The 14128-nt window shown below is 37.8% G+C and overlaps 1 protein-coding gene across 2 annotated transcripts in view; it reads left to right on the forward strand.

The window, feature by feature from the left end:
• The window catches only part of ZCCHC7 (zinc finger CCHC-type containing 7), a 230835-nt gene extending 217286 nt beyond the window's left edge, over positions 1-13549 (forward strand). For both annotated transcript variants that reach the window (XM_079113549.1, XM_079113550.1), the window contains exons 7-9: positions 6364-6459; positions 9474-9591; positions 11548-13549. In XM_079113549.1, coding sequence (XP_078969675.1) covers positions 6364-6459; positions 9474-9591; positions 11548-11987 — 654 coding nt within the window. In that variant the 3' untranslated portion in view covers positions 11988-13549. The remainder of the gene's footprint in view (positions 1-6363; positions 6460-9473; positions 9592-11547) is intronic.
• The last annotated feature ends 579 nt before the right edge of the window (positions 13550-14128 follow it).

Raw genomic sequence — 14128 nt, forward strand, 5'->3', positions numbered from 1 at the left:
GTACAGGTGCATATGACAGAGTCCTGAGCTTAGAGCTAATCAGTTGATACATTCTTCTTTAAATTGAACCTTTACTGTTAATTAAAATAAAGACATACTCCAAGGCAGAAGAATTGAGTCACAAATTTATATTTCTAACACTTTAAGTAGGCTGAAGATTTTTGTTAGATCATAGTATGAAAACTTATCCACTGGAAATCATTATTGAGTTTTTGGTTCTATATTTTAATACGTAAATGTTCTCTAATTAGGTGAGATCTAAGCTGATTTCATTCCTACTAAGTCCTAGTACATGATAGTTTATTAAGATTAGAGTGTATAGATAGTGTTTGTTGTGTCATTTACTAATTAATTATTGTGAAACAGTTTAGAATTTCATAACAATATAAATACTGTTGGTCTTTTTATTAGTAATAATGGAAGTTTTTAACTAGTGACATTTTTCAGATGAATGAACATCCAAATGTTTGCACTTTGTCCAGGGACATAAATGAACAGTGGGACTATATTTGAGATTACTTTTAAAATAAAATTACAAGTGTCAACAATGAAGCATGCTTTCAAAATTTTATTAAGAAGGATCTCTTCATCCCTGCTATTATCAGATGAGTTTCTATTCTCTTTGCATTATGAATTCCTTCCTGGTTTTGCCAAAGTATATATCACATTCTTAGTGTGAAGGAGGAGAGACACAAAGGAAGCTGTGTTATTAATTTATTCAAGCTTTTTCACATATCAAAACATGATTATATAGATTTTCCCTAAATGACATAAAAGTTAATGTTTCCAAAGTATACAAGATTATTAACATAGGTCCTGTGATTTACATATTCATTACCTCATTGTTCATTCACTAATATTTACTGAACTCTTAACAGTGCCTGGCCCTATTCCGGAAGCTGTGGTACAGGAATGAATAAAAGGAGCCCTCACAGAACTTAATTTGGGGACTGAGGGTGGATAGATAAAACATAAAATAATGTCAGATGTGATAAGTGTCATGGAAAGTTTTGGAGTTTCCAGGAAGAGGGTTGTTTGATTGTTGGTTTAGGGGTTGGGGGTGGTGGTTGTCGTGTTTAAATAGGGCATGCAGAGTACCACTTGGAAAGAGCTAGCAATTTTAAATAGGTCATCAGGAAGGCCTTCCTAAGAAGGTGACCATTGAGCCTAGAATTGATGGAATTGAAGGGGTATACCACATTATATCTGGGGGAAGAGTGATCCAGGGAAATGGAATAGCTGGTGCCAAACACTCAGATTTATCTAGAGTGTTCGCAGAACAACAGAAAGGCTAGTGAGGTGTGTGACAAAGTCAGGCAGGTGGGAGAGGCGAATTGTAGGCCATGGTCAGGTTTATAACCTTTACTGAGAGAGCAGAGCTGTTAGAGGGTTTTCAGCTGAAGAGTGATGCTTTCCCATTTACATGCTAGAAGGATCACCTTGGGTTGAGAATAGACTGCAGAGAAGCAGGGATAGAAGCTCGAAGATCAGTTCTGAGGCTCTGGTAATCTAAATGAGAGAGGAATGGTCAACAGGAGAGAAGTGGTGAGGTGACTATATCTTACAGAGCCAGAAAGCTCTGCTGATTGATGTGGAGTGTATATGTAAGAGATAAATCAAGGTTGTCGATATTTGGACTAAGCAGTCGAAAGGATAGAGTTGCTGATGGTGAAATGGGAAACATTGTGGGAGGTGCTTGTTTGAGGGGTAGAGGAGGGCAGGATTGGTTTTTAACTTCCTCAACTTAAGATGCTTGTTAGACATTCTAGTAGAGATGAATCTAGAGTTGAGAGATCAAGCCTGAAAATAGAATTTTAGAGTGACCAGAGTAAAAAAAATACTGTGAGATTAGATGGAATTAAACAGAGAAGAAAAGCTGTCAAAAGATTGAGCCATAAGCCATCCAGGGTAAGTAGGATAGAAAACAGGAAAGAGGACTAGTGAAGAAACAGCCAGTGAGGTGGAAGAAAACCAGGAGAGTGTGTTGTTGGGGAAACTAAGTAAAGAAAGTATTTCAAAGATATGGTCTTATCTTACTGATAGGTTATGATTATATATAACATTTCCTCTCAGCAGTCAGGAAGGAGTGCTGTTACTGTTAATGTCCCCATTTTACAGAGGAGTAAAATGAAATAAAACCATTTAAGTAACTTGACTAAGGTTGTATAATTGATAGAGCCAGGATCAGCACATAACCCCAAAATGCAGTGGATAACTTTTTATCAAAGCCTCTGGCTCTTCAGAAGATTTAGTCAGTTTTGCTTTTGATTATTGTCACTGATCATTGAAATCCCTCCCATCCATATTTTGTCTTTGAGTAATCCAAAAATATGTCCTTGCCTTATATACACATACAGTGTACCCACATGTATCCATGCCCTTATATATACCTAGACTGTTGCTGGTGGGACACAGGAAACTGGTAAGAGTCTCGTGCCTCTGAGCAAGGAGGGGAACTTGAGTGACTGAAAACAGAATGAAGGCAGACATTTTACTCTCTACCATTTAGTATCTTCAATTTTGTGCCATATGCATGTTATTGGTTTTAAAACATTTAATGCTTTAAAAAAATTAAATGTTTTAAAAAAAGAACTAACTAGAATTCACTTAATAGCAGTAAGATATATGATTCATTCTTTGAGACTCTGCACTTAAAAGGCATCTCAAAAAAATGATGCTACTGCAGTTATTTAATGGAAAATATGCATGTGATGTGTACTTAACTCCCCTTGGTGAGCTGTGGCCTCCCTAGTGTTTTCATTTCTTAAGATCTTTTCCATATTTACTCTTGTCAGAATTCTCATTTATGTATGTATCCTTCGCAATTTCTATTACATGCTCTGTACATAGTAGGAACTCAGCAACCTTTTAAAATGAAAAATTCCTATGGATAAATGCATTAGAACTATCAGTTATCTCCTCAGACTAAAGCAATAAAATAAATTCAGAGATATTCCATAAAATTTTTCCTTCATTTACTCAGTAGTAGATATATTTAGTGTTTATATCCACTTTTTACACCTTTTGGTGGCATAACTAATTTCCACTGTCTAGAATTTTGAAGTCTTTAATATCTACTCATTCACTACTTATTTATCGAGCATTTCCTGTGTTCTAGGTATAAGGTCAGCAAACTTTCCACAAAATGTCAGATGGTCAATATTATAACTTGGAGGGCTACATGGTCTTCATCAAAACTCTTAACTTTATAGTGTGAAAGCAGCTAGAAATAATATATAACCTAACATGTATGGCTCTGTTCCAATAAAACTTTACTTACTGATACTGAAATTTGAATTTCACTTAATTTTCACATTACCAAATATTCTTTTGTTATTACTTTTGACCATTTAAAACTGGGAAAGCTGTTCTGACTTTGTAAGCCTTTCAAAAACATGAGATCAGCTTTGGTCTATGGGCTCTAGTTTGCTGACTCCTATTCTAGGTTCTCTGCCAGTTCACAGTCTAGGTTCTTAACGTAGGGATACGCAGTGGACCAAAGAAAAATCCCCACCTTCGTGTATCTTACACCATAGTACTGAGATGGCAGATCAGTAATAATCAATAACCACTTTGGTACACTAGAAGGTGACAGATGTTATTTAAAAAAAAAAAAAAAGGAGGAAGAGGAGGAGGAAGACGAGAAAAGAGGATCAGGAACCCTAAGATTGCAAACAACTGGCAATGTTAAAGAAAGGTGGCCTTTTCTCTAAGAGGAGTTGATGAGAATGAGCCTTTAGAGTAGTGTGACTTTCCGTGTGTCCTGTACTCTTCAGGAAGAGTCAGAAGTGCTGCGGGGTTGCTGATAGCTCTTCTTTGAGGAAGTCTTCACTTGCTTCCATACCAATAAATCAGTGATTGGATATCCCTGTTGATATGATCTCATCAGCCTCTTTCATCTTTACTTCCTGGTTTATCTTGACCTTTGCATAGGATTCAAGTCAGTAGAATCTTTTACTGACTTGAATCAGTGGTGTAAACATAGGATATTTTCCTCCTCATTAATGAATCTAAAAATCTTGCCTCAAAGACAGATTTTCTAAGTTTATAGATCCATTTTCAAATCTTGAAATATAGTAAGCTTGTTCCTAACTTGGGTTTAGCACTACCTGTTCTCTATGCCATATGTCTAGAATAGTGTTCCTTAGTCATATACCCATTTTTTTCCTTGTTATAATAAAGGACCATCCTAGTAAGGATTTCTCCCAACAATTTAGTCTATGTCATTCACAAAACTCAGTTTTAGTTATCTGCATACTACTAATCCCCATCATCTAGCTTGTATGCTCAAGTGTGTATGTGAAAGTGTGTGACATGCAAGCTTGGTTCAATCTGTCTTCCAGCAGTGGAGGTGTAGCAGTGATTTTTGTCTTTCTCAGTTGCCTGATCTGAGATCAATGGTGCCTGTATTAGGCACTCAGTTGGTTATATTTTTAATAAATTGATGAAATAAGGCATGCATACACTCCTGCCATGTGCCCAGCACACTAGGAAACATCATTGATGGAGGCACCTTGGACTTTTCTGCTCCACTTGTCTCCTTCCCTTGTTCTTACATAGCCTAGTTTCTTGAAAAAGTTATCAGTGTTCTGTTCTTCGACATCTTTGTACTTACCTGACAAACCTATCCTGGCTCATGCGGCAGCTCCTCAAGTGAAATTGCTTACAGAGTTTGCAGTTGCCAACTTCTTGATTGCCAAGTCCAGTGAATTTCAGTCTTCATCTTATGTAGCCCATCAGTGGCTTTTAATAACTTCTTCCTCAAAATGTTATCATATCCTTGACACCATCTCTTTTGGTTTTCCCTTAAAACATATATGCTCCTGGCTGCAATTTTTATGTCACACCAAAAAATATAGCCATCTTTACAGATGGGAAAAAAATGTTTTCACTCACTAATTTTACATGTTCCTGGTGTCCTACCTGAAGAAAAGTGTGCATCACTGCAATGAGGGATACATGGCTTGAGTGTGTACTTGTTAACTTTTTAATTATTTTTGGCTAGTCTTAATTTATGAACCACATTTTAAACTGGAGATTGTATGACATTTGATGCTTTTTTTTTTTAATTTATATCTGAATTGGTAACAGCTGAGGTTGTAAGTTCCGTTATGTGTAGCATTTGTGATCATTTCCAGTAGAAAAATTGTTTGAGTTATTGTTTTCTTCTGGTTTTCCATTTTAGGAAATAAGAGTTGAAAGTAAAGTTGTTTAAAGTAGATTTTTACTACCTATTCATTATTTTTGTGTATCAACCAAAGAAAACCCCCACAAACCACATGTTTATAACATTAAGCAACAAAATTATTTGGCACACTAGTACTCTTTGTCGTAGGATCCCAATAAAGAACATGAGAAACAAACTAAACCTCCATTTGAACCTATCCTTACATGTTTTCTTTCAGTCTCCAAAAAGCTGAGGGTGGGGAGTGCTAATTAGGTTTTTCTCCCCATAGAGCCACCACTTCCTCAGGGTTCCTTCTCTGTCAATCATCTCCTTTCTCTTCTCTTTTTTCAGTGTCTCCCTCTCTACTAGCTTTCTTACCTGCCCAGATCTCTCCCCATAAAAAAAAAAAAAAAAAAACCCACCAAGTCCTCCTCCTCCTAAGTACTGCACCATCTTATTCTGCCCTTATTCGTGCTTCTCAAAATAATGTATGACAACTGTCTCCCTTTCTTCAACCTGTACTCAATATTTTTAAACATTTCTTATTGTAAGATGTAATATACATCCTAAAAAGTACATAAAATATATGTGTACAATTTAATAGATTAGTTTTATAACACACACCCAAGTAACTACCTCTGCGTACAAGAACTGGGAAATTGCAGCTACCCCCAAACCCTCTGTGTGCTGGTCTCACCTCACTGGGAGTAACCACCCTCCTGACTTTGTGGGTGATCATTTCTTTGCTCTTTTTTCTACATTTTATTACTTTCCTGTGTACACCTTTACTCTTGACCCTACAGCCTTCACTCTTTCTGCCCTCCCACTGATTCCAAATTCCTGCACTAAGGTTAACAGTTGCTCTTAAAATGGATGTTTCTCAGTCCTGGTGGTATGAGGTCTCCCTGCTGTTTTTTTGGCACTGTTCTTAAACTATTCTCCAACACTTGCACCTGTGTTCTCCTAGGTCTCCACATCCTTGAGCCCTCCCTTCTCTGTCCTTTTCACAAGCTCCTCCATGTGCCCTTAAATGTTTCTGTCTCTGAGGTTCCATCCTCCACTGCCACTCCACACTAAACCCTAAAAAGCAGTATTTCTAAGGAATCTCTTAACCAAAAAGAGCTCTTTTAGTAAGGACAAGATTTTTTAACTTTCTTCTAACTTTCATTAAACCCTCACAAATATTTATGTTGCAGACCAAACCCGGGCCACCCCAAAAGCCGAAGACCCCTTCTGGACAATCAGCGTTAGTATATTGCTACAACTGTGCACAAAAAGGCCATTATGGACACGTAAGTTTAGCCTTTGAACATAAAGCATTCTGTTGTCAGGGAGTGGTTGTTCAAAGATGAACTCAAAAAGAATCAAACTCTGAATGCTTACTTACTTACAAACTAACATTCAGAGGCAAGACTTAGTGTATTCTCTACTACTTTACTTCTCCCATTCCTGAAAGATTAACAGTCTGTCAGAGCATATTCCTGTTTCAGATGTATGTAAAAACAAATCCAGCTCATAAAGTCAGTCAAATATTAATCATCAACAATATGGTGGCAGTTCTCATGAGTTCCTTACACTATTATTACTTTGACACAGCTCCATTGTGTTTTGGTTTTCTCCTCCACTTTTTCCTGGCACTTAATCTTTATCATTTACTTGCAATCTCTTGACACCCAACAGTAGAAAGACAGGGATAGTGCATCACTAACTTACCCACCTACCCCACAAGTGCCCAGATTCCCTGTCCAGCTAACATTTTCCCTAATCCCAGCAGAAAGGGTCAGGTTGTGTGTTCTGTATGTTTAGGTGTCAGAACAGAAGAATCTTCTTGCTGCAAAGTGAGCACAAGTTCCTTAGCCAGTTGCCCCTTTAAATGTGAAAAAGCAGCAGCTCATCGTGGAGACAAGACACAGTAAGAATAGACTCAGAATTCATACATTCTGGGACTCTTGAGGCAGAGGGGTCAGGGCAGTGGCACAGGAGGTAGAAAGTCCATATGGAGAAATGCACTCTCACTTCCCAGGTAGGGTTCTAACAGCCTCAAAACCAAGATGAACTGATATCAGATCAGATCTAGTGGAAGGAGGTAGAACACAACAAAGGCTTGGGATCCTCTAAGTGGGTAGAAGGATGAGCAATAGAATGGGGCAGCACTGCAGGCCGCCTCTTGAATTCCAGCCATCACATTTACTGGTAGAAACCTTGGCAGCCCAACATTGTGAGGACAAACAAAAGGCCAGGAGAAGAAAAAGTGCTAGAGTCTACGTGCTGGTCAAGTAATCTTCCATATTGAGGCAGCAGGAACTATAGGGGTGGAGCATAGAATATGAAAACTAGGATGGGGGTCTGATCCTCCCTTCTAATTTGTACTCTGGTACTGACTTAACCAGGTAACTTGAACAACTCACTTTTTCTCTCTGACCTTCTATCCTTATCTCCAAAGTAAAGAAGTGGTACAGGGGTCTCTCCATCCATGTTTGGATGCTGTTTCCATTGTGATCAGACACAGATCTGACACAGATGGTGACACAGATGGAGATGATCCTATAGCAGCACACTTACTTCACTTCTGCAAAACTCACATTGAAAACCTAGCTAGAGAAGATTTCTTTTACAAAGCTATCATCTCCAGATCTTTTACTGCTCTGTGCATTCAACCGTGCTACCAGCATTCAGATGCTTTTAGGGAACATATTCACACGAGCAGTCCACTGGCACACAAATCACATAAATGTATGATTTATGCTTGCTTACCTCTTTAAAGCACAAGGGTGTAATTTTAGCATTTATGTTTGTTCAATTAAAGAAAAACAATTATAGCTGGATGCTTACTGCTCACTAGTCACTCCTGTTAATGTAGATAGGAAATATATTAGAAGCATTTGGAATTTATCCCTGAAATCTAGATGTAGATAATTTTTAATTTATAAAAAAGCAAATTTGGCAGCCTCATCACTGCCATAGATGAAGAACTCTAGATTATCCAACACTAATGAAGAAGATCAGTGGTGTGGCTAATCCAGAATAGTAGATAAATTATATAGCCAACTACCAATTGTCTGTGCTAATGGAGGGGACCAGCGATGTGGATAATCAAAATATAATTTACATTTAGCTTTGGAAAACATTTGTAGTACTGTATAACTCTGTGTCGTCATGTCAGTCTAGACCATATGGGATCCAAATAGAGCACGCAGGTGGTTAAAGATGTCTGAGGATCCTTGCCCTTCAGTTTCAGAAATTCAGCCCTACAGATGTTATTGAGTAGATTGTTTGCATGAAAATGTGACACTGCTATTCCCTAATTTTACTCCCTTTCTAGCTGGGGAGTGGGGGCATCAAGGACAACAGTAGTCACTGTATAAAGAACCCATTGCAGGAGGGTGTGAAAGGGTGAGTGGGGGCTGGGAGAGTTAAAAGGTTCTGCTGAGATGGGTATTGACTGAGTGTGTCAAGATCTTTAGTACCTTTGTGCCATCATAATTTGCTCCTACTTTTGTATGGTTAGGATTCCTATTAGAGATAAAGTTGCTGTACATCCCACCATTTCAGAACTAGAGTATTTTGAATGACTCTGTATATTTGTACCATTAGTTCTGTGCTTTTCTGTGTTTTATGTTCTTCATTAGCAGCTTTTCATTTCAGTTATTGTCAGAATCTCAGACCCAGTCATTTTATGGGTTTCTTTTATGTGTATCCAGGGAGCAAGAAGAAGAGAGATTTCCTTTGGGGCATCTCAGAATGACATGGGAATATTTTTTTAAAGTAGACATGACCCACCACCACCTCACTCCCCATCATAAGCATCACAACCCTAATCAGTAGTAAATGCTGAGTTAAAATAAGCTTGCAAACCACTTGTGTTTAGAGAGGAGAGCAAGAGGGTAAGTCCTTTACACCCACATGTTGGAGGTGAGAAGGAGACACAGGAGAAATACTTAATGGAACACTTTTGGAAGAGACAGACAAGGAAAGAACAGATACGAACATAATACCAAATAGAATACACTCTGTCACAGAACATGGCACCACCCCTCAGTGCTGTTAACTAAGACTTAGAGGGATTTGGCAGAGAAAATGGGAAAAAATTGGAAAGGTTTCATAGCTAAGGGAAGAAAATCCAAGCCTGAAAGAAAGCACATAAGCACAGTGGGGCTGCTGGGTTGCGTGACCCCTTCCAGCTACAGCCAAAACACGAGGCACCAGTGATGTGGGCCTCATCTCTCATTAGCATGGCCCAGAAGCTTGCAAGAGGGTTTTCTGAACAGTGCAACCTATGACATCATAATTCAAATACAATTTGCAGGAATGTACAGAAAGACGAATGTTTAATCAGACATTTCCAACATCTCCATTCATCTACTACTATGATGGCAAATACGAAATTCGGAAGAGAGAACAGAGAACAAAACGAAAAGTAAAAGGTATGTTATTAACTTCTTGTTAGGGAACATTTGCGGTAGTTCCTAAATTTTTTTTTTCTCCTTCCACATTTTTATTGTGCATTATAGTTGTGCATAATAATGGGATTTATTACATATTCATATATGGACACAAGAAAAATATATAATTCAGCCAATGTCATTCTCCAGCATGATGTCCCCCCACTTTTTTTTTTGTTTTTGTTTTTTTGGCACTGTCTTTGCCTGCTTTCAGGGTCATTGGTTAGCACAGAAAATGTTTTTAATAATTACCATAGAAACGGGAATTTTTTTCATCTCCAAAAGTCAAGCACCTACTTTAAAAATTCTTTTGTAACCTGTTCATGCTAAACATTTTTCCCACTTAGTAAGCATTTCAGATAATGTCCAGAAAAATACTGTTCTCCATCTGTGCATGCAGTTTTCAAGATTCCTTTGAGATTTTTGTTTGACAAGTAATTATTTTTTCAGGTTGTGTGTCTCTGATATTTTTCATGGAAAGATTCCTGGAGTTTCCCCTAAGAAACCAGCTCTTACAGGCCACCATTGCCTGCATAGCTGCAGGTCCATAGCCGCTTCTCTGGTTTCTGTGTTTACTGTTGCTAACATTAAGTTCTTTCTCATCAAATTAGTATCTTATCATTTAAGTCCATTTTCTCTACCTCTCTTCTTTCTTGCTGTGTACTTTAACATGGTTTTCCAAGTTACCTTTATTGTTTCAAGACAAAACTGTTTATTTTTGAAGTTGTTCTGTACAGTTTTCATCTTTTTGAATTTTTTGTTGTTCTGTTGTCTTTTTGTTTTTTTGATTTTTTTGGCTCTCACCTAGTTCAGGTCCTTTTCAAAATGAAGATACTAATTCTGAATAAAGTTGAAGGAAATCCTTCTCATAAGGCCTGCATAGTTTACATATTTAATGTAAAATTTATCTAAATAAGAGAAATCATAGTACATGAAGCTAGTGATTAGACAATTAAATTAGATTAAAAAGAAACACGTGAAAACGTCATCTCTGAATTTAAAAAGTATGAGTGTTTTCTGGTGTTTTTTTAACTTGTCTGGTTTTTTTTCCAAGTTTTCTATTGCAGGCATTTATTAACTTTTATGATCTGAGAAAAACTTTTTTTTTTCCTTTTAGCAAGTTGTATTGGCAAGTCTAGCACAAATCAACTTTGAGGTTTGCTATGATACATTGGAGTTTTTATTTTATTCTAAAAGTTGTTATTGGCCAGTGCTTTAATTTTTCAAGGTTCTATTAACATATTAATTTTCATCCCTCACTATAACCTCATCTCCCACCTACCTATGTCAGAATTACTGACCATCAGAAGCTCAAATAAGTGTGTTGAGTCCTGACAAAATATAACATCATCTGGCACTAAAATCTCTAAGATAATACCAGACAAAGTGCATAAAAGTGTGTTCTTCCCCGGCCAGCGTCTGCTGTAGAGGAGTAATCTCCTGGGCAGTCTGACATCCCCCTCTCAATACCATGGTCAGACTTTATCTTCAGGAGGTAATTGAAATGTCATATGAGACTGTCAAAAGGCCATTTTATACATCTTGCTTTTGCCTTATCATCAGGGGCTGATGATCACTGAAGGAACTTGAATTGGTCAGACGTGACTTCTTCACAGAGCTAAGATGATTACTGTTCTTGCAGGTCCTCATCTCCATTGTTTAATGCAGTTAAACTGTGTTAAATAGAATAAACACCTATCATTGGATTTGGGGATGTTTTCCCTTTTTAGTAATCAAGAATGTAGAACTACAACCATTCTATTTTTTAGTTAGTGTTTATTATTGTTTTTTTACCTGAGTAAAGGCTCTTTAGAATGTCACATTATTAACACATCTACATTTCTAGCTACCTATCTCCTAAGTTATTTACAGAACTATGAAAACTCTTTGTGAACTGTCAAGCTGCTGCATATGCAAAAGTACTTTTATATTTTCCAGAACTCCAGAAAAATGGGGATTTTCCAAGGCAGTTCAAGAGACTGCATATGGAAGCAGCAGAGAAGAGACCACACCATGATATAAGGAAGCGCCATGGCTGGAAGAAAAGCAACAAGTGGCAGCAAGAAGACAAAGAAACACAGAAAGAAATGGCGCACAGGAATATAGAACGGGAGAAGCACAGGAAGGCTGACGGGCACCATGAAGTGGATGAGGACTTTCCTAGAGGCCCCAAGACCCACTCTTCCCCTGGCAGTTTTAAGACCCAGAAACCTCACAAGTCCTTTCACCATTCATCACATTACCACAAGCCAAGAGAAGACAAGCTTCCCAAAGAGGGCAAGCGGAGCAAGCAGAAGAAAAAGGAGAGATATGTGGAAGACGATGGCAATGATAATTTATTTCTTATTAAGCAGAGGAAAAAAAAATCTAAGCTGTAAGACACCTGATTTGATTTTATACTGTTCATTTGATCTTCATGTCTGCAACATTCTGGCAATATTTTTATTATCTATGATTAAGTAAAAGGAAGTTTTTTTGTTTTGATTGTTTAATATCAGGCGTACCTGAAGTTCCTGAACAAATCCTTCAGGATCTTGGTGCTCTCTGTTCCCCGGGTTATTAGATAGGAAAACAGGAAGATAACTGACTTCCATTCCAATGTTGTTTTTACACAGGATCTTCAGGATAGGAAAAATCAATCTTTTCAATAGAACTTTTATAAAATACTTTAAAAAATAAAATTTCATCAAATGTAATTCATCTGCAATGTGAACAGTAAAAAGTAAATCTTTGCAGAAAGAGAAAATATTACTAATAAGAAAAATTTCATCACTGTTTTGCAGCTTTTTTTTTTTTTTTTTTTTTAATACTAGGGATTGAGCCCAGAGTCTTTCTGCCACTAACTACATCTCCAGTCCTTTTTGATTTGAGATGGGATCTTGCTAAGTTGCTGAGGCTGGCCTTGAACTTGCAGTCCTCTTGCCTCAGCATCCCAAGATGGTGGGATTGCAGCATGTACCACCTGACTCAAGATTACTTTAACACCAGGCGCAGTGGTGCACACCTGTAATCCCGGCAGTTTAGGAGGATGCAAGGTCAAAGCCAGCCTCAGCAAAAGCTGGGCACTAAGCAACTCAATGAGACCCTGAGTTCAATCCCTGATTTAAAAAAAAAAAAAAAGAAAATTAACATTGGAAAGGACAGTGGCTATAAATCTGAATCCAGCTTTCCTTGCTTCTGAAGCTGTCAGAATCTTCCTTTGGACAAAATATCACAGGCTTACTAAAAACAGAGGTGTCATCACCTCTGCCCTGAGGAGGCAGGGAATTGGGCTACAGTAAAAGATATCTGTCTAGTATAAATGTCTATTCCTGACACAGGTGAAAAAGAGTCTAAAAATTTTAGGACTGGGGTTGTGGCTCAGTGGTAGAGCACTTGCCTAGCATGTGTGAGGCACTGGGTTCGATCCTCAGTACCACATAGAAATAAACAAAGGTCCATCAACAACTAAAAATAAATAAGTAAATAAAATGAATTTTAATCACAGTAAAAGAGTTTTTGCTGTTTTTACAGCCACATGTCAAAATCATCACTCATATGTATAGAGTTGAATATTATACAACTTAAAAAATTGTTTTGTTTTCATGGACTTTTCTAAGTACCACAGCTTTACAGAATTTTTTGTACTTGTGAACTTTTTGTACTTATCAAAGCCTAATATTAGAATGAGAAATAAAATGTCTGTAATAGAATGAATAAATTGTGTGTTATGTAAAGACTATGAGAGTTGGGTTGACAAAGGGCACAGTTGGGTTGAACAAGTGACTAAAGTTATAAAATCACTGTAAACTAGAACTGGGGACATGGCCAATGGTAGAGTGCTTGCCTAGCGTTGGGGAGGCCCTGGGCTCAATCCCTAGCACCTCAATCAGTCAATCAATCAATAATTACCATAAACTGGAGTGAAAAATGCCTGTGTTGGCCAAGCACAAGCTTTCTAGCAGAAAGAAGAGTTCTATAACATTGGATTCTTACGTTTGTGTTTTACTCTTTGGGAAGCATGCAGACTACTGTATACATGTTAAGGTATCTCCCTTATCTTTGGGGGAAGAAGAATTCTCTCCTCCCACATCACCCCTAGTGTGAATTGTAGGTCCACAGTCTTTAGTCCACCACCCTCCCTGCTGGCATATGCCTTCCTGGTATTGGCTAACATTGTTCCCACCCCAAGGTGAGCAACCAGAGGCACTTAACGCCCTGCTGAAACTGACAGCCATGACAAGCAGCTTCGTGGAAGTGTAGTAGGCCTTGAAGTAACTGGACTATTCCTCAGTAGGACCTGAGACAAACATGGCTTATTATCAGTATGGTAGAACTAGTGCCCCTTCTACTCCAGGGCATCTCCTTTTAGGGCAGAAAATAAATTACCATTGTTTAGCTTCTTTCATACATAGATTACTTGAAGGTAGGACTTTTTTTTTCTACCTGTCATTATTTTATTTTTCCCCAAAGCTTCTCTTGGTTGTTAGACAAACATTTTGTTCTGGAGTATAATTTACCATCGGGTCCACGCATTTAT

This window comes from Sciurus vulgaris (genome assembly GCF_902686455.1).
Source record: "Sciurus vulgaris genome assembly, chromosome: 15".
Classification (NCBI taxonomy): domain Eukaryota; kingdom Metazoa; phylum Chordata; class Mammalia; order Rodentia; family Sciuridae; genus Sciurus; species Sciurus vulgaris.